The 19314-nt window shown below is 40.8% G+C and overlaps 2 protein-coding genes across 2 annotated transcripts; one reads left to right on the top strand and one right to left on the bottom strand.

Moving 5' to 3' along the window:
• Window positions 1-2900: 2900 nt before the first annotated feature.
• On the top strand, window positions 2901-12744 carry LOC127022251 (acyl-coenzyme A synthetase ACSM3, mitochondrial-like). The gene is made up of 13 exons (XM_050905736.1): window positions 2901-3094; window positions 4540-4750; window positions 5485-5692; window positions 5939-6082; window positions 6819-6975; window positions 7936-8015; window positions 8766-8889; window positions 9411-9491; window positions 10174-10275; window positions 11302-11429; window positions 11548-11647; window positions 12122-12241; window positions 12401-12744. Exons 1-13 carry the CDS (start codon window positions 2927-2929, stop codon window positions 12485-12487), a joined length of 1710 nt encoding a protein of 569 aa, XP_050761693.1. The 5' UTR covers window positions 2901-2926; the 3' UTR covers window positions 12488-12744.
• ERI2 (ERI1 exoribonuclease family member 2) lies at window positions 12587-19171 on the bottom strand. Its single transcript, XM_050905734.1, has 8 exons — window positions 19149-19171; window positions 18780-18919; window positions 18329-18456; window positions 18021-18177; window positions 17388-17488; window positions 16174-16255; window positions 14817-14905; window positions 12587-14606 (listed from the first exon to the last, which is right to left on the bottom strand). Exons 1-8 carry the CDS (start codon window positions 19169-19171, stop codon window positions 13263-13265), a joined length of 2064 nt encoding a protein of 687 aa, XP_050761691.1. The 3' UTR covers window positions 12587-13262.
• Window positions 19172-19314: the final 143 nt, after the last annotated feature.

Genomic DNA, 19314 nt, shown 5'->3' with positions numbered 1-19314 from the left:
GTTTACATCTTATCTGAAGCCACGTTCCTGCAAAGCCTTTGAGGCTCATATAATTCTACAGCAATTGTTAGACATCAGTGGGATTATTGACCACACATAAATTAAAAGTCACTAAATTTTTGCAGGGCTGGGGTTGTGTGAAAGACTCAAGGTTCTGGTGAATTATAGTGATAGTCTCTGGAGTTGGGCATGTCAGGACATGTTTGAAACACAAGGAAGAATTTCTGCAGGCAGCTGTGAGTGGTACAGAGGAAAAGCAATTAACGGCTCAGAACGTAACTAGGATACTTCTGTGGTGAAAAGTGCTGGGGGACTTGGAAATATCCATTGGTGCTCTGGAAATTAGTTATATGCCCTACCAAAAGAGTATGTTACAGGTTAGGTCACTGTGGAAGTTACGGTTTTCTTCCTAAACTGGAAACCTTCTTGCCTACATATTCCTGGCACATTCGCTGACTCTTATCACGAGCCATTGCTGTCATTTTCTCTTAACATTCGTGCCTCCTCTGGGGTGTTGTGATCTTCTGGGTAGGGAATCCCTTTAAAGCTGTTCCTCTGCCTTTGCTCTGGGAGGATTTCGTCACATGCCCTTCAAAGAGCTGTTTAAAATGTCACTGCTGCAGACTTGACAGTAGGTCTCCCTTTACCACTAGGCAGAGAGCAGCTCTGTTGTTTGGGGGAATCTGTTTTGAACCAGTTTCTTTCTGCTGCAGTGAACATTTCAGGGAGCTGGTTAACATCTCCTTTGAGTGTGCAGTTTACAAACAGACATGGGCAGAACTCCAGGAGGGAGTTCTGGCAAAAGTACAGGACTTACATGCCAGGAAAGACCGCAGTGTCACCCTCACTAATCAGCACCCGGAGGACTGTTCTGCTCCAAAAACATGTTAGCAATCTCTCTGCTGACCTTAGAGCCACAGTTTGAGGATCAGGATACAGCAGGAGCTATTTAGTGCTCTGGCAGCCAAACTCTTACGAATCTTGATGCTCCAATTTAAGCTGCCGCTATCACTAGCTCCCTAGTGAGTGACATCCTCGCAGAAGAGGCTGAAGGTAGAGGCACGCACCAATGCCACAGCCGTGCCCACAGTGATGCTGGGCTGTGGCCTGGATGGCAGTGAGGATGGCACGTGTTCCCTCCTGCCTCTCCCATGGGAGCGGAGCAGAGGAGGCAGCAATGCTGGAGCACCACGTAACTGTGTGCTCTCTGAACATGAGGCAGAGCCCTTACAAAACCTCACAAGTCACCAGGTATTAAGAAAGCTGGTCCAGGCACCAGCTGCAGCATCCCAGGAATCGATACTCACTGTTGTCATGGCTGAATTGCTGTTGTTACTTGAGGAGCCCCAAGCTACCCGCTCAGCGGTGTAGTTGCAAAGCCAGTCGCAAGTGTGTTGCTCCTGTGTTGCCCCAGCCAGAGCCTAACAGATGTGATTTGGCTGTAGCAAGGTCTTATGACTGTGTTCCTCCATGGACTGGTGGGTGGGAAGAGGGGAGGAAAAGGAAACAGGAGAGATATGGGACTCACACTTCCTACCTCCACTCTGAGCTCTGCAGAAACCTATCAGCTCTTCTTGCTGTGCTGGACTTGGCTGCCCCTTGTATGAGTCCAAAGTACATGTGAGGAACACAGGAGTCGATCGCTGGACACAGTAATGGTGCAAGAGCAGGCACACGGCCAGGAGTCTGAGATCTATGTAAGGAATCAAAGCTGTGACACATCCCAGCACTGAGACAGCTCCACTTCCATGCAAGGCAGAGAGGCAGTAAGTTGGGATTGACAGTCTTTTGACAAGGTAACTGGCCCTCCACCCACCCCTGCAAGCTGCTGGCCAGGACATTTTCTGGCACTGGAGCAGTGCTGATTTGCCTCTTGTCTGTCCACATTCCCTCTTCTCCCTGTCCCTCTCTGTCTTTCATTTGGCTGGGTTTCTCTCCTGTGTTTGTCATACGCAGACTGAATGTTACAGATCCAAAAAATGTCCCTTTGCTTCACCATATTGCTAAAATCACATGATTTTACAGCTGGATAGTTATTAATTCTGTAAAGAACTAGCAATGTTTATATTATTTTGTAAGTAAGACAGTTGACAATGCATGAAAATAATGACTTCAGAGTTTTCAGACCTCCTGCTAAGTTGACTGTTTTTGAGAAGTAAGGCTTTGCATTTTGGATCCTTTTTCAGGGAGTTTTTTAAAGCTTCCCTGTCTCATAAAGTGACACTTTTTGCTGACCACACATCAAGATAATGTTTAAAACATCAATACTTAGAATCTTTTCAGGGCTTTGCTACGTTCATTTCATTCCTGGCAACCAATATATCCCCAATGCTGATAAACTAGAAAAACTGTAAATATCTTTGTACCAAGTGACACTGTGGTCAGCCAGTAATTAATGCACAATTGCTGGATTATCTGTGCAACATCGTGGTCCACGCTGTTACTTCTGTATTGTCAGTCAGTAGCAGACATTTCATTTACAGAAGTCAGAGTTGAAGTGCTTGAGTAGCGTTCAGTGCCTCTCTGCTGTCTAAGGCAACTGAAATGTCATCTACAAGGTTAGCGGGGCTTGTAGGAAGGAAAGGAATGTGAATTATAGGAAAGCTGCCACAGTGACAAGGCTGAGTGCTGCTGGTTGAATGCAGGGTGAGGATCTCAGCTGCATGATGGTGACTGGAGAGCAGGGGACAGACAATGGCCGAACTGGAACTGTCCTCAGCAGTTACTCCAATTAATAGTTGGGATTGTTGTTCCAGTGTATTCCACTGTGTAGTAGTAAATGCTGTTCTGAAACCGCATGGCTAATACCAGGTTTCTGTCTGTATCACTGTAGCATTTCTTGGAGAGATAATCAGTAAGGAATAACCTTGAAGAGACTATTATGGCTCTTGCTGCTGTGCATTTTTTACTGAAGATCCCAAGTGCTATGTCCCTGCGGGCTCCCCTGAGAAGACCTCTCCAACTTTGCAGCCGGTGCTACCCAGTTCACGCCTCTTTGAGTTATGAAGCCATAAAACAACAGTACAGACCAGAGGTGCCAGAGTACTTCAACTTTGCAAGAGATGTGCTGGACAGATGGACTGAAGTGGAAAAGGTAACAGTTACTTGGCTTCTCTGATGCTGAAGTATTTAATGCTGGTCATTAATGCTGAGTATCTGACAAATCCAATAACCAAGACACTGGGGTTATGTTCTGATTATAATCTGGTCATCATCTCATGCAGTTTGAACCTGTAGATCCCTTAGGCCACATGCTGTCCTGTCCACGCGTCCAAATAGTGCTTTCCTTTAATCAGTAACTCCAGTGAGATTAAGTGTGAGTAAACAGGTGCTTCATAAATGAGACTGTGAACTGAACCACTCTAAACCTTGCATCAGTTCCCCCATCAGCCATGCAGTGCACCCTACTTGGATGTGCCGGGGCAATCACTTGACCTCTGTGTGTTTCATTGCCTGCCTGTAAAATGAATAATAAATACAGTGTAATGTCAAACCTCACTCACCTATCCCAAATGTGAAATCTTTTGCATCAAGGACTTGGAATCTACGAAACTGAACAACTTTGAACCCCAAACCAGACATAAGCTCTATGCAAGGAAAGGGAATATAGAAAAAAACCATGAAGTATAGGTCTATCACCTTTCTTACTACATAAGTCTAGTTTCTATGGACGTAGGACTGGTTTTGCAGGCTCAGGCTGTTCATGATGAGGGGCTAAACGCAGTTTTGTCCAGCCTGGCAGCAAGAACAGAGCAGAGGTATCACCTATCTGACACAATTGTTCCTTTTGCAGGAAAAACAGGTTTTGGCAGGCTGTAAAAGGAGCAAGGAACAGCCTCTGGAGAAGAGGTTTTGTTCTCTGAAGTGCACAGATAAAATCTGCTCCCCTGAAAATGAACCTTAGTGTTATTGTACCTTCAAATAGATAATAAGGTGTCATATTCTTGCTGCCCCAGTGAATTTTTTGCTCTGGAGGTGACTCACTACACTGCTATTGCTAAATGCATTGGCCCCCTTTAAAGCACATGATATGCATACATTTGAAATCACTTCACACATCAGTTAGGTGAGATATTGATTAAGGGTCACACTGTGTGGGCCTATGCTTTTAAAACTTTGATTTAATTTTCAGAAGTACCAGACAGGCCCAATTCCAGATGAAGTTGAAAATGAGCTCTGAGGGCTCAGGAGACTCTGGGGCACAACCCAGAGGTACTTATATTCATCAGCTGCTTTGTTGGCGTGACCTGAACCAAAAAGATTCTTCTTTCTCTGTGCTGATTACTGTACAATCTCTTCAGAGTGTAAGATGAAGAACTCAGGAAAGGAATACAAATTTAATTTCCTAAACAATATTTACGGGCTGTTCTTTCTAAGGGAGAGTTCTCTGCCTCATTTGGAATCAGTGGCAAATTTCTGTTGCGTCCCCAGGTTTCTCCAGCACTGAATAAGTAATGAAAGCTTTTCTTCCTCAAACTTAAGGTAAAGGCAATGTGTTTCTAAAATGAAGCATTTGTACTGTACCCTGTTGTTCTATAGGAGGGAAAAAAGTCTAAAAACCCTGCGTTATGGTGGGTAGATGGTGCCGGAGAAGAGGTGAGGTGGAGCTTTGAGGAGCTGGGAGTGCTGTCCAGGAAAGTGGCAAATGTACTCTCTGATGCCTGCGGTCTGCAACAGGGAGACAGAGTTATTCTGGTTCTGCCGCGGATCCCAGAGTGGTGGCTGGTGAATGTGGCTTGCATGAGAACAGGTTAGTAAAAGCACAGAAATGGTATATAGGTAGAGAAATTGTGACTTAAACCAATCCTTGCTATTTAATGCAGTCAGAACTACCAACATGCTAGTGAGGATGAACTAGTGTCATGCTGGTCAAAACCACTCTTCATGCCAAGTTTTTTCTTCATGGTGCTGCTAGGACTTTTGTGCATGCTCTAGCTGTTAAGGAAACGCTGTGAGTCCATGTGCGTCTGTCATTCTCCTCTTTCCAGCACTTGTGATGCATCGCAAATGCATCCTCTTGCTAACTTGCGTGAAATTAGCCCAGACTTAACAAAGCGTTTCACACGTTCCCCTGTGGGATCTGTTAAATACCCAGCTTCCCAGTATTTACAACCCAGAATGTCTTGATGCCTCACAAACACTAGCAGTATACCTTGTGAGGCAATGCCTATGTTTACCAGTAAAGAAGTCAAGTCCAGAGAGGTGGCGTGTTCCAGGGGCAGTGTTTTCAGAACAAGGAAAGTTATTCTATTGATTTCTTCTACTGTCCCATGATCAATGTAGTATTTGCTAAGTTGTGCTAATCCTCACATAGCATTTAACCCATCAAAGAAATCAGTATATTTACAAATGTAGGGCCAAGTCCTGCTTTTAGTACAGCTCTGTCCCACTCAAAAGAACAAAGTAAGCTGAAGTCTGCTTGTAGGTACAGGTGTTATTCTTAAATGTTGAGACTGTTTTTCCATTCCCCTTCCTTCCCTTTAGGAACTGTCTTGATTCCTGGCACACAGCAGTTGACAGCAAAGGACATTCTTCATCGACTACAGAAATCCAAGGCAAAGTGTATCATCACTGACAGTTCTGTGGCACCAGCTGTAGACTCAGTTGAGGCTGAATGCCAGTCTCTGAAATTCAAGTTGCTTGTGTCAGAGAGCCACAGAGAAGGATGGCTGAACTTTAAAGATCTCCTGAAGTGAGTAAATACCGCTGTGAAAGCACCACAGCAATAATGAAAGAAAAGCACAGTGGTTTGTTTTGCATAGGAAATGTTGGCACACACCGATACATTTTCACTCTTTTAGGACTGCACAGTGGAATGTTTATGACACTTTTGATTGTGTCATAATTTTGATTGCTGCAGTTATTTTGGTTAAATATTCTCAAAAATGTGTAAGTCACACTTTCAAATCACTTTATTCATCATTTTGCTTATTTTAAGAAATGCTCCTTCTGATCACGACTGCGTGACCACAAAGTGTCAAGACCCAATGGCTATCTATTTTACTAGTGGAACTACAGGATCTCCAAAAATGGCTGAACATTCCCACAGCAGCTATGGTATTGGCCTCACAGTAAATGGAAGGTACAGATATTACTTTAAATCAGATATATGTTTTTTCCATAAAACAAGGCATTTTGAGTCCAGCTGCCTTAGTTTATAGAGAATGTAGCAGTCATATAGTCACTAACTTCTTTTTAACATTTTCTTTAACTTTTGGTAAATTCTTCATTGTATATAGTTAATAGATTGCCCATGAACTGAACATCAGCACAAGTTTATGAAGTCTGTACCATAAAAGGGAAAAAAACATGGGTCTGTTAGGCTTCTGAATTCATGTGTGTCTGGATTAGACACAGCTCCTGCAGGAAGAAAATGCTGATAGTTCAGAATCTTTAAATTTGTAAAGCAATGTTGTTTATAAAATTAATATGGCAGTGCACTTCACTCTAACAGGCAAAGAATAAAAAATCAGAAAATACTAGAAGTAGGTAAACAAAAAAAAAATCCTCATCCCTAAAAATTAGTTCAACAAACCCCAGCAATCTCATACATATTCACACAACACCATGTTCTGAGGTGGTGTTAGCTTGTCCATCAGTATAATTTTTCCCTTAGAAAAATGCAACATCAGTCTATCCTGATGACATCCTCATTAGCTGTGACTGACTTCTGCTCAGAAATTCAGCCTTTTCTAATTGCCATTTACCCAAGACAACCAGTGATGGATTTGCTTCACTGGCACATCTCTTGTTGATATTTTAATATTTGCCTTATTCCTGCCAAATAGAGACTGTTGACCGTTTCCTTGTGTTACCAGGTACTGGCTGGACTTGACTTCCTCAGACATATTTTGGAATACATCAGACACGGGCTGGGCAAAGTCAGCTTGGAGCAGCATTTTTTCGCCATGGATTCAAGGGGCATGTGTATTTGTACATAAGATGCCACATTTTGACCCAAGCGTTGTCTTTGAGGTAAGTGAGGAGAGCCCAGCAACAAACAGCACTATTCTCTCTGGCTGGTCTTGCCCAGGTTTTCATTTCCCCTGGTGCTGCATGGGGGCAGCACGCAGCACAGTTATAACTTTCACCAGGCGGTAGCCAAACAATTAGTTAAGTAGACAGTGCTGCAAATATGTACCCCAAAACAAGAGCATATTTGACATCCAAAGAGTTTTATCATATACTCTGCTCTGGATTTGACTGCACTAACCTGCAAACACTCATTATCAGGCCTAAAAGTGAAGTACACAAGAAATTGTTATGGGATTTGTGGAGCACTTTGGTGTTGTTATTAAAATAAGTGACAATAACAGATGAATGAGAATTTCAGTTGCCTGCACCATGTAATTCAAAGTTAAGGAGTGAAGAGGCAGCAAGGTTGAATTTCTTTAACAAAAGGCACCAACATTATGTTCTCTTACATCCTCCAGCCACACACAACTCTTCATAATTTGAAAAAGACTACCATGTTTCATTTTGCATGGAATGACTTTATCATCATTTCCATGTTAATTAGATGGCTGGAAATTGCTAGTTAATATTAGGGTATGTTGAAGAACACTGTCAATTGTAACACCTACAGAGCATCTAAACAAGTAGCCTTATGATTTCACTTGTTTTCTACTTAAACTGCAATTATGAAGAAAGTCTGCAAGAGAAACTGTAAAGCTTTCAAAAGCAAAAAGCTTCGGTGTGTTAAACTAATTGTAAAATTATGTAGATTCTGTTTTGAAGAAGAAATTAATTAAATGTAACTGCTGTGTGTTGGTGTTGGCAAGTACAGAGCTAACTGCTTTTAGGACACTTAACGTTTGTTCATGTGTTTCATAAGCTGGATGCAGAGATCATTATATTATCTCCTACAATGAAGATGAGACCTCACAGGTTTCAGTATATTGGCAACATTTACTTTTTTTATTCTAAATTCTCTAGAGTCTGTCAAGATTTCCCATAACCGTCTTCTGTTCTCCTCCAACTGCTTATCGAATGTTTGTGCAACATAAACTGTCCAGGTGAGCAAGAGCAGAGTATCCTTCTTGGTGTATTTGATCAAAACAGTAGACCAAATGCTTATCTTACCTTGATTTTATTCCAAACTTACAATGGCATAACAGTAGCACAGCTCATGTATTTCTCAACGTTTTGAATCTTAAGTATTAGGAACAAAGTCAGAATAAAGATTTAGGGATAGCTTAACCATCTCAGATTTCATAAATTACAGTGAACTTGCATAAGACTTTGAAAAGCAGTTTAGCTGAGGATGTAATAGGATACCCATGATATCATGATTAACGTATCTTCAGAAGTGCTTTTATAATCACATGCCCCCTCCATTTGTTTTTGCACTTGTTCCTTCAATACTATAAGCTACAAGAAGTATGTGTGCCAGCACAGCTTGGTGAAATGTATGAAAGACTGTTTGGCCTCATTTAACTCTTCTGTGAGTTTTTATTGTCATTGGGGTTGAACTTTGTTATTCCTCTTCAGTTTAGACCCCAGTTCAGATTCTAGGGTTAGAAACAGTATATTGATCATTAGATTTTCTAAAATAATACAGAAGTAAACCAGCAGTTTTTTCTTCTTTATTTGCATTTTTTTCAGATTTGTTTTTGTTTAACGTGACACACTTCAAATGGAATGAATAGGACTCAGTAAAAATTTTGGGTTTATATAGAAAGGACTCCACAATACAGGAATACAGTAGTGAATGGGACATAGCAGATAGATGACTGCCAATTATTTGTTTTCTCTTTCCCACTAAGCTATACATTCAAAAGCCTGCGGCACTGTGTGAGTGCTGGGGAGCCAATCAATCCTGACGTGATGGAAGATTGGAAAGCGCAGACTGGGCTGGATATTCATGAAGGCTATGGACAGACAGAAACAGTATGTTCTGCTTTACAAATGTAAAAATGTATGCTTTACAGATACAGCAATAAATTCCATTCAGGTTGCCAAAAAAAGTGATCAAAATGATTATACACAGTTATGACTTTTAGGGGAAAAGTCAATTGCAATAAGCAACACTGGAAAAATGTCGTTTTTGTAAGTCATAGAATAATCATAACAGCTTCACTCAAAATCCAAGGACTGTTTTTCTTTCCTGTGGGCTTTGGATTGGGAACTAACACAAAAGAGGTATATTCCTCATTACTGCATTCCAAATTCTGCTTTAGAATCTATCTTTAGAGCACTCACTAACATTATTTGGAGCTGTGGGCATGATTCTGAGGGCATAGTTTATTTCTAGAAGTTTAATCATTAGATATATGATTATAATGAAGACAATTAGTATTTCTTATAGAAATGCTCAATATTAGCTGAGTATTTTAAACCTAAGCTAAAGACTGAATATACAAGCCACAGTTTAATTTAAAAAAACCGAAACCCAACAACACTTGTTACAGGTGCTGATCTGTGGAAATTTTAAAGGAATGAAAATCAAACCTGGCTCTATGGGAAAGCCATCTCCAGGGTATGATGTCAAGGTATTGTACCTCTGGTGACTCAATCTCTCTCTCTTGCATAATCAGTTTCCATTAAAGAGGTTTGAAAGCTCTAACATGGAGTTGTACCACGTACCATCATTCAGCAGTGAATGAAAGAGTGAAGAAATGCATGTTACTGCCCTAAACTGAGTGTGTGAAATAAGCAATTGGACTTCCCTGTTGCACCATCCTCACCAACATAGATGACAACCCACTGCTAACTGACAGTTAGATATCAAACTTTAACGCAATGATAGAAATTAAATTGCTGAGTTAAGGAAGAGAGGGAGTGAAGATTGTTTCCTGGTGATAAAAAAACTGCTGAAGCAGATTGTAGCACCAGATCAATTTGCAACACGGGTTAAGATTTTTAGTATCTTTCTTTCAGTTCTTAAGTTTTCCCACCCCGTTACTTATGATCCTCCCTGGGGTCTTACTAACTTCATTACGTTTGCATTGTACTTCGCATTCCTCAGATAAAAGACATAGTGCAAAGTACAGTGGATTAATAATAATCTTACACGTCAGTTGTCAGAGTAAGACCCCCTACTGCTCCATATCATTTCCCAATAAAAAATACTTTGATTACATATTTCAAATGTGCACCAAGGTTCTATAATCTTAACTTAATGCTTTTTATTTTGGCTCCAAGATAATAAAACTGTGTTTTCTTTATTTCTAGATTATAGATGAAAACAGTAGTATTCTGCCTCCTGGAAAAGAAGGAGATATTGCCATCAGAGTAAAACCTACGAGATCACTTTTTCTTTTTACTTGCTATGCTGTAAGAATATTTCTACAGTTAAAGTAGATAGCCGGTTAAATCTCTGTCACAAGGAATCTGATGCCCCATTTAATTTACTTATACTCTGTTTGCCGATCTGAAAACCTGTGGGGAGGAAAGAGGGATTTCCATGAGGGATTTCCAAGAGGCAGATTGTCCTGCCTAGCAAGTTTAAATCCACTTTCTTTTGATTGTTATTTCCTTAATAAAAAGGGAAATGTTTGACGGACCCCCTAATCCCAAAATACTCTTTGGCCTAAGGACTAGAGCCCCCATCTGAGAAGTAGGACACTGTTCAAATCCCTTCCCTCCAGGTTTGAGCTTCATGGAGTGTTTCATGCATGGCAACATTTTGCAGTTTTTTCCCATGTTGGTTAGAATTTTCAGTCCAACAACCAGTAAAACAAATGCATAGTGCTTTCAGTTCTGACACCAGGAAACCTTTTTAAATTTTATGGATAGTATCAGCCTACAGTGAGGTCTTCTGAGCAGTACTGAGCATGCGGGAAAGGAACACCATCCATACTGCATAGAAAAATTCTTGCGGAAGTTAGTTGCGTTTGCTGTAGAAAGAGTGCTTATTAATTGCACTGTGCTGAGCCAAAACTTTTCTGGTGGTAAAAAAAAAATCTCAGGATAGGAGATGCTAGAAATACAAAGGGGAAAAAAATCATTAAGGGATAATCACCTAAAAGCAAGTTCTCAATTCCATAAGCCTACATATCTATATTATGACATAATATGATTAAAATTTTAATAAGTCAGTCACAAGTAGTGAAACTTGATTCATTTATTGCAATTTACGAATTTTGTATCTAGTTTTGTAGCTCAGTAATGAATTAATAATTCTCTATTATTAATGTCCCACTTGAATCTGATGCACATGACCATAGTATAGACCAGTCTGAAAAGCTGAAATTTTTGAATATTTGACTGTACTGTAACTCATATGCTAAATATGTTAGAATGCAATTTCATGTATTTTTAAGGTAGTTTTCGTGTAAAATGCTATTTAATATTTCCTAGGATGATCCAGAGAAAACAGAGGCAACAATACGTGGAGATTTTTATGTCACTGGAGACAGGGGGATTATGGATGAGGATGGATACTTCTGGTTTGTTGGAAGAGCTGATGATGTCATTAATTCTGCTGGGTAATTTAAGACTGATTAACAATAAATCATTAAACTTGAGTAACACAGATGATTCAGATGTGAAGTTATATTTATATGTTACCAAATACAACTGAAAGCCCTTTCCCCCATTTTAAAGATACCGTATTGGACCATTTGAAGTAGAAAGCGCCCTAGCAGAGCATCCTGCAGTGGTGGAATCAGCAGTTGTCAGCAGTCCAGACCCCATCAGAGGAGAGGTAAACAAGTTAAACAAGCTTATATATATTAAGTAGCTTTGTGCATACCAGAGCTAATAAAGCCCAACTTCCAAGGGATTTGTCTATCCAGGGATTTTTTTTTTTTTTTTTTTTCTTTTTTCAATTAAAGCTAAATGAATTCAAGTCAGCATTTCTACTCTATCAGACACTGGAGAATCCACACAGGAAAAAAACTGACCAAGGCAATTGCCCCAAATCCAATATAACAAAGCACCATTTGAAGCTTTCCCTGTCATTCAAATAGTTACAGTTTTTGGTCTTTATTAAATGTATATAAACTGCCTGCACAGTCCAGACCAATAGTGAATGCACACAGACTTTGGCAAAGCTTTCTGTACCTGCACTATACATTACTCTGCAGTTTGTCAGCAAATGTTTGGTTAAAGTTTCAAATCTTACTGTTGTGTAATACTTTCATTGGCATTTAAACCATTGCTGCTGTAACTTCTTTAGGTAGTGAAAGCCTTTGTTGTTTTAACATCTGACTATGCTTCACGTGATCCGGAAAAAATGATGAAAGAGCTACAAGACCATGTTAAGAAAGTTACTGCTCCATACAAGTATCCTAGGAAGGTGAGTGCTCAAATACCCAAATAATTTTCACTGCCATAAGACAGTGGGTTTTAACTGTTATGTGGCTTATAGGCCTATGCTGCTGAGGTGAAGAAAAAAGTAAAAATTTAGGTAAACTGTATCTTATTTTGTATTGCAATTTCCTCTGTTTCCCAATAGATGGAGTTTGTTCAACAGTTGCCAAAAACTATTAGTGGGAAGATCAGAAGAAGTGAACTGCGCCAGAAGGAGTGGAGAAGAGATTAGAAGTACATGTTGCTTTGTAAAAAATCCTATAAAAAGTAAGATATTGCAGATTTACACAGTAACATAGAGTAAAAGACATTATACTATGTCCTTCTTAGTTTAGGTTTGAATAAATTCTTACCTGATTCCCAGCATTTGGCTGTCCCAGGTACTACATTAAAAACTAGTAGTGCAAAAGCAGGCAGACTGATAGAAATGAAATGGGAAACTCATGTAGTCAAGAGCGCAATAGGTGATGTGTGTTAAATAAACTATTTAATGAACTGTCACTAGCATTTTATCTTTATTGTTATTTCATTTAAACGATAAAAAACAGCAGGAGTTTAAGAGAACACTGTTGCTTCAAGAATCACTTTTGAGAAGTGTGACAACTTCTAAATACATTTTTAAAAGTTAGTTATAATCACTACAAGTATATTTAGAAAAAACAGTGTAAATAAAATCTGTATCATTAAAGTGTTCTTTAAGGACTGGACTAGTAAAGAATTTAAAATACATGATAAAGCAGAAGTTTAAGATGTGTAGCAACAGTTGCTCATACTTTAATTTTAGCACTTACTAGTTTTATCTGTTCTCTCACACTTCATTAGCGAGATACTTTATGATATATTGATATTTTTGTATGCTTGAGCAATTTCCATTTTTATCTATGTTAACCAAGCAATGTAATTTTTGTCCCATTCTCAGAACACATATCTGACATTATTTGACTGTCGAGATTATATCAAGCATGATCAACTGAGTTCAAGATTTGGACAAAAAAAATTATCAATTTTCAAGTTCTCATAGAGGGTCTAAGACACAAATATTTTTTGTTGGAAGAATTGCCTAAATCACTAGCGTAAGTTCCAAGAGAGGTCAAAGCATCTGCATTCAGGGTGAGACCATTAGCTTTCTCTTTTAGAAGCACATATTCCCACTTGAAGTATCCACAACCTTTCTTATTACCTTCATGCTTGCCAACAGGACAACAAAAAAATGCTTTGCCATGATTTGGACCAGCATTTGACACATACAGTTTTTTAGCTCTTCGACCACAGTTACACAGAGGGGGAGTTGGGTTTCCATTTTTCACAGCTCTTACAGACCGATTCAAATTGACTGTGGAGTTCAGAACGGCAGGAGACACTTTGGGCAAATTTGAAGTTCTTAAAGGTAAGGAATAATCAGAAGATGCAGTCTTCTCTTGATATATAGCAAAAGACTGTTTTTTTGCTGGTGGGAACGTTTTTGGACTAGTTGGCTTTCTTTTAGGAACCTCCAAAGGAGCAGAATAATTTCCAGTTAATGCTGATTGTGCTGAAATAGCATTTACCTTTGCAGATGGTAACTTCAAAGCTGAAAAATTTGAAGTCTGGCTTTGTACTGTTCCTACATTATAGATAGTAGTATCAGGACTTTTGTAAACGATAGATTTCAGAGGTTCCACAGGTACTACGGTTTTGTCGAAACTTTGATTATCTGAACTCATCACAGCCAATTGTTTTGAAATTGTTTTCTCTTCAAACACTGTTAAAATATCTGTACTTGAGTCATCTTTGAATTGAACACAGTCTGAACTTTGTTCATATTGAGATTCTGGTATTAAAGCGACATCTTCCCAGTCAGTCAGCAGCGATAAGCAATCAGAACTAGTACTGATATCCTCATTGGAGATAGTAACTGAAGAGATGGTCGTGGAGACGAGCACTAGTCCTGATCCACGTGCTGAAGGGCTACATCTGGCTGTACTCAGAGGTTGCCCATTGCTCAATGCTTGCCGAGTGCCTGTTGATACAGTACTGGGAGATTGCTGTGCCAGCTCAAGAGCAACAGAAAATCTGTCAGTAGATGCTGTTGAAGAGCTTTGGGCTTGACCATGTAACTCAGTCCTTGAGCTGCTGCTAGGTACAAGGTGGACATCTGCAGAGGAATCAATACAAGTGGTCTGTTGTTCTTCAGTTTGTACATTAGAATTTATCTTAATTCCAGCAATACCGTTCTGGTTTTTCTCAGCCAGAGAGTTTGTTTCACAAGTTCCATCTCTAGATGTTTCAGGTCTGCTGTTACTTCCCAGTGGAGTCTTGTCAGTGAAGTTTATAGTCAGTGTTCTGGAAATTAAATTATTTTTCGGATGTGCCTAGGGAGTCCGTAAACAAAAGGAGATTTTGGAAAGTGCATACCCAGAAGTTTTAGGAATCAATGCACAAAATTAATAAGCGTATCAGCCTAGGGATGTTCTGTTCAATTCAGAGTCAAGATGCTGGGTTTATTATTTGAATAGCTCAGCCTTCATCTGTATTACAGGCTACAAAGCAAGTAGAAGGGAAGATATGTAGTAGTTACTAACCTTATCCAAAGATTTAGTAACCTTCAGCACACATCCATCACAAATCAGCCTCCAAGCAAGACGAGCAGTATTCCGAGAATCATCCAACCCTTCAAAAGTATGGTTATATTAATGTCTTCTTTTTAAACTACTACTGGGGATAGTTCTTATTAGAGGAAAAATGTAATCTAGGTAAGCTTTACATAAATGACAGGGATTCACAGAACTCTGACACATAGTTATCTAGTTCAAAAAAGAGAAGTAAAAAATTCCAAAAAATTCCCTGTGCTGAAACATCTGAAGGACCAATCCATAGAGCTGAATATATATCCACAATTTTTAAAATCCTTGCTTTGTTTTATTAATCATGTAAAAAAAAAAATCATATTGTACTGGTATTCTCTTACACTAATATGCTGTCCAGAACTATGAGGTAAAATCAAGTTTCCTTATCCTTCCTCCACCTCTTTTCTTTTGCACCCTAGCAATTCAGAAATTCATCTTGTTGAACATGCACTCAATAGCACTAGGAGAGATTTCAGAAATAAAGCATGAGGTTAGAAATAACAAACTTTGATCTTTGAAGCATCTAGCCTTTCTTGTTTTGATGTTTTTGTTGGACAGAACATTGCATAACCTGGAAACAATAGTTACTATTTAGAGTAAGGACTAGCTATTACTAGCTGCTTTAGTTTAGCTAACTAAAGCTAAATAGTAGCTATTTGGCTTTATAAAATATACATATATTAAAATGAGGATCATCATATCGTATTGTCCTGGTTTCAGCTGGGACAGAGTTAATTTTCTTCTTAGTAGCTGGTACAGTGCTGTGTTTTGGATTTAGTGTGAGAATAATGTTGATGATAACACACTGATGTTTTAGTTGTTGCTAAGTAGCGCTTATCCTAAGTTAAGGACTTTTCAGTTTCCCATGCTCTGCCAGCAAGCAGGTGTGCAAGAAGCTGGGAGGGAGCAGAGCCAGGGCAGCTGACCCGAACTAGCCAAAGGGATATTCCATACCATGGAACGTCATGCCCAGTATATAAACTGGGGGGAGTTGGCCGGGAGGGGTGGATCGCTGCTCAGGCATCGGTCAGCGGGTGGTGAGCAATTGCATTGTGCATCACTTGTCTTTTCTTGGGTTTTATTTCTCTCTTTTTTAAATTATATTCCTTTTCATTACTATTATTATTATTATTATATTTTTATGATTAGTTAGTATTATATTTTATTTTACTTTAGTTATTAAACTGTTCTTACCTCAACCCAGGAGTTTTACTTTTTTTCCCCCCAATCCTCCTCCCCATCCCATTGGGAGGGGGGAGCAGCTGCACCATACTTAGTTGCTGGCTGCGGTCAAACCACAACACATACTTACCAGAATGTTCCCGTCCTGCAAAAGCTATCCCCAAATCCTGCAAAGCACCATTTAGGCCTTTAGGCTTCCTATTATAGAAGGCCTAAGGAAAAAAAAATGCAGGTGCTTAACATAAAGCATTTCAAAACATCTTCATAGTGAAGTGAAAACCATTTTAGAAATATCACCTTATGAATAATAAATCTCACAAGGCAATTGTGCAAGTCAGGTATCTTCACTTTACAGTCAGGATAAATAAGCATAAGACCATAAGTGACTTACCCTGTAACAAATTAGAATGGAAAGAACCATGAATCCCTTCTCTCAGTCTTAAACTAATCCGTTCTCTCTTAGCTCTGGAGTCATTCATTTGCACTTTACGGCTTACATTGATGAAGGCCTTAACAGAGCAGCATTGAAGAGTACAACTATAAATAATATCTTGAGATGTTTAAACTGTTGCATATTGCAAAGGCATGGGCATTAATATATTTGGCATAGGTATAAATTCTTTTTAAATGAGAAAAAGTGAGTATTGCTACTCGCTCCCAGTATCTCACTTGATCACAAGAAAGGGGGAATATTCACACGGTTTATCTTTAGAGACCTAGTTCTGCTACCTAGGTTAAAGAGCCTAAGCTCCAAGTGTCAGGACAGGTAGATTCCTGGATCAGCCTTTGAAAGTTTCCTTGACTACACAGGGAAAGGTACACTTAGGTGCTGCGAGACGCCAAGTTAGAACTCTGTTGCAGTGTGGACTATGTAATAAAATGTACATTCATTTTTTCAGTATTATTCATGCTATTCAGAATACACTTTCTGGTCCAAGTGCAGTTCACGTGCTAGACCTTTAAGTACTTCTAAACAGATGATGATGACTGTTTTCTACGCAGCAATGTAAGGCAGCAATAAGAGCACACAAAACGAGGGAAGTTAGGAAGCAAGCAGAGCAAAAGATGTCAGGAAAGGAAGAGCAGCTTGAAAAATTCTCCTAGGGTTATCATTCATTTATCTAACAATAACACTGGGTTGTTTTCCTAGCATTAAGATCTCTATTAAAATTCACACAGTTCTAGGACATGCAGTTTGTTATTGAGCGATAACAACATGGAAAGAAAACAAATGGGTTACTCTGGTCACTGGAACATGCAATATTGGCTTGTAACCTCAGATACAGTTAGCCTTTGAGATGATAACATGGGTATAAATGTTTCACAGTCTATCGATCTTCTCACCCTGTATGTTGCTTTGAGATCAATCCAGGAATTAAAAATGTCAGGTTTTTGCAGCTGCTTCCTTTTACACTCATACTGCAAGCACACACCCAGGTCCCAGTCTGCACAGAAAAAAACCCACAAATAATCCATCACTAAAGAACTGGCCTAAAATTTACATAAACATGGCTTAAAATCTACATAAAGGGACATAACATCAAGATACTAGTAGCGTCCTGTACTGCTGGACAGGAAGCCCAGGCTAATGAAGGCTTTGTACATGAAAAGCATTAGGGCTGCTGCAGTGGGACATCAGGGTAAGTGAACGCCTGTTGTTAGTAATGACTTCAGACGGGTACAGATCTCAAAGACCTCATTAAAGCATTTAGACACATTAAGAATGGTGACACAGTTCACTATATGTAAAGCAGAAAAATGTAACGATGTCAGACCCTGGAGACAAAGATGTGGTGAACACATCAGGATTCAATGGATTTCCTATTTTCAGTCTTAACCCAATATTGCACATCTTTAATACCTAATAACAGGATTTGGGCTCCCTAGAAGTGAAGGCGCAATCTCACTAGCACCACCAAATGTTAATTTTTTATGTGTATTACTCCGCAGAAAAAAGCAAATGAAAATTTTATTTACCTGTCCAAGTAACAAAGGTACATGCTTTTGCTTCTGAAGTAGAATTACTTAGAATATCTGTACTGAATATAATTTTCTTCTCCTTTTTTATCTTTTGAATCCATTTCAAAAACTGTGATAGACAAATGTTTAGAGGGACCCCTTCATCAACTTGATTCTTTATGAAACAGAACAAGAAGTATGTATGTGTTAGTATGCACTGAAATTCATTTGAGGTTTATTTCTTTTTAGCCCTTTAAAGGCCTCTCTAAATAAAACAGTAAATAGCAATTATACCGGTGTAAAATAATGCTAAATAGCAATTATACCTGTGTTATGCCAGTTAGTTCTGTACAAAATTCAGAAAGAATAGGATGCTCCTGGGGCTGGACGTACATGTGGAATTCAGATTCAATCTCTCCTGTTGAAGTGTTGAACAGGACTGCTGGAAATTCAACTGCGACAAAAACAACATGAGAAAAACAAACAAAAAAACCAATGCCAGGAAGGTTAAAGCTGTTCACAGAAATTATTCAATTTGCTTTAAACTGGGGTTGAAATGTCAGGAATTAGAAGGCGCACACAACGTAATGAGGACGCAACGTTTACAGCCGCCTCCTGGCATCTGAACGCCAGACCCCCGCCCACCCCCGCGCCGCCGGGCGGCTGCTGCTGCTGCCGCTGCTCGGCGTCCGGCCACCGAGCGCCCTCCCGCACCGGCGAGGGCGGGGCCGGCCCCCGCCCCCCCGCGCCCGCGCAGCCCCGTCCCGCCGCACTCACTGATCTCGGGGCCGCGCCGCCCCGCGTCCCGCCAGCACGTGGCCTCGAAGTCGACGACGATCAGGTACCCGAAGCGCTGCCCCGCCGCCGCCCGCGCGCTGCTCCGCGCCCGCGCGCTGCTCCGCGCCAGCCCCAGCCGCCTGCGGACGGCAGCGGCGCCGGCACCGCCTCAGCACCCCCCGTGCTGAGGGGCCCGCCTTCACCCTGCCCCTCCGCGCCGGCGACGGGCGGGCGCCCCGGCCCCCGCCTCAGGGCCTCGCCCGCCCGGACACCACCACCCAACCCCCAACCCCGGTCCCGGTCCCGGTCCCTTCAGGGGCCTCAGTGGGAGGGAGGGATCCCCCGCCACCCCCGTGCCTGGCCCCGCACCTGGCCAGGCGCTTAGTGGCCATCTCCGCCCTCAGCGCCGGGCGGGCGGGCAGCGACCACCCCGGAGCGGCCTCGGCGCCGCGGCGGCCATTTCAAACCTCCCGCCGCCGGCGGCGGCGGCGGCGGCCCCGCCCCCATTCGCGCTGTCGGCAGATCGGCTGCTCTG

Source organism: Gymnogyps californianus, chromosome 15 (assembly GCF_018139145.2).
Source record: "Gymnogyps californianus isolate 813 chromosome 15, ASM1813914v2, whole genome shotgun sequence".
NCBI lineage: Eukaryota > Metazoa > Chordata > Aves > Accipitriformes > Cathartidae > Gymnogyps > Gymnogyps californianus.
Note: the sequence above shows the minus strand (reverse complement) of the source record. Positions and strands in the feature narration are given on the sequence as shown.

Excerpts from the sequence above, each read along its gene's own strand:
- LOC127022251 (XM_050905736.1), top strand. The coding sequence starts at position 2,927 with ATGTCCCTGCGGGCTCCCCTGAGAAGACCTCTCCAACTTTGCAGCCGG. Across the intron at positions 6,976-7,935 it reads ACCCAAGCGTTGTCTTTGAG|AGTCTGTCAAGATTTCCCAT; the intron begins GTAAGTGAGGAG and ends TAAATTCTCTAG. Across the intron at positions 8,016-8,765 it reads GTGCAACATAAACTGTCCAG|CTATACATTCAAAAGCCTGC; the intron begins GTGAGCAAGAGC and ends TTTCCCACTAAG.
- ERI2 (XM_050905734.1), bottom strand. The coding sequence starts at position 19,171 with ATGGCCACTAAGCGCCTGGCCAG. Across the intron at positions 18,457-18,779 it reads GCGGCGCGGCCCCGAGATCA|TTGAATTTCCAGCAGTCCTG; the intron begins GTGAGTGCGGCG and ends TTTTTGTCGCAG. Across the intron at positions 17,489-18,020 it reads TACCTTTGTTACTTGGACAG|ACTGGGACCTGGGTGTGTGC; the intron begins GTAAATAAAATT and ends TTTTCTGTGCAG.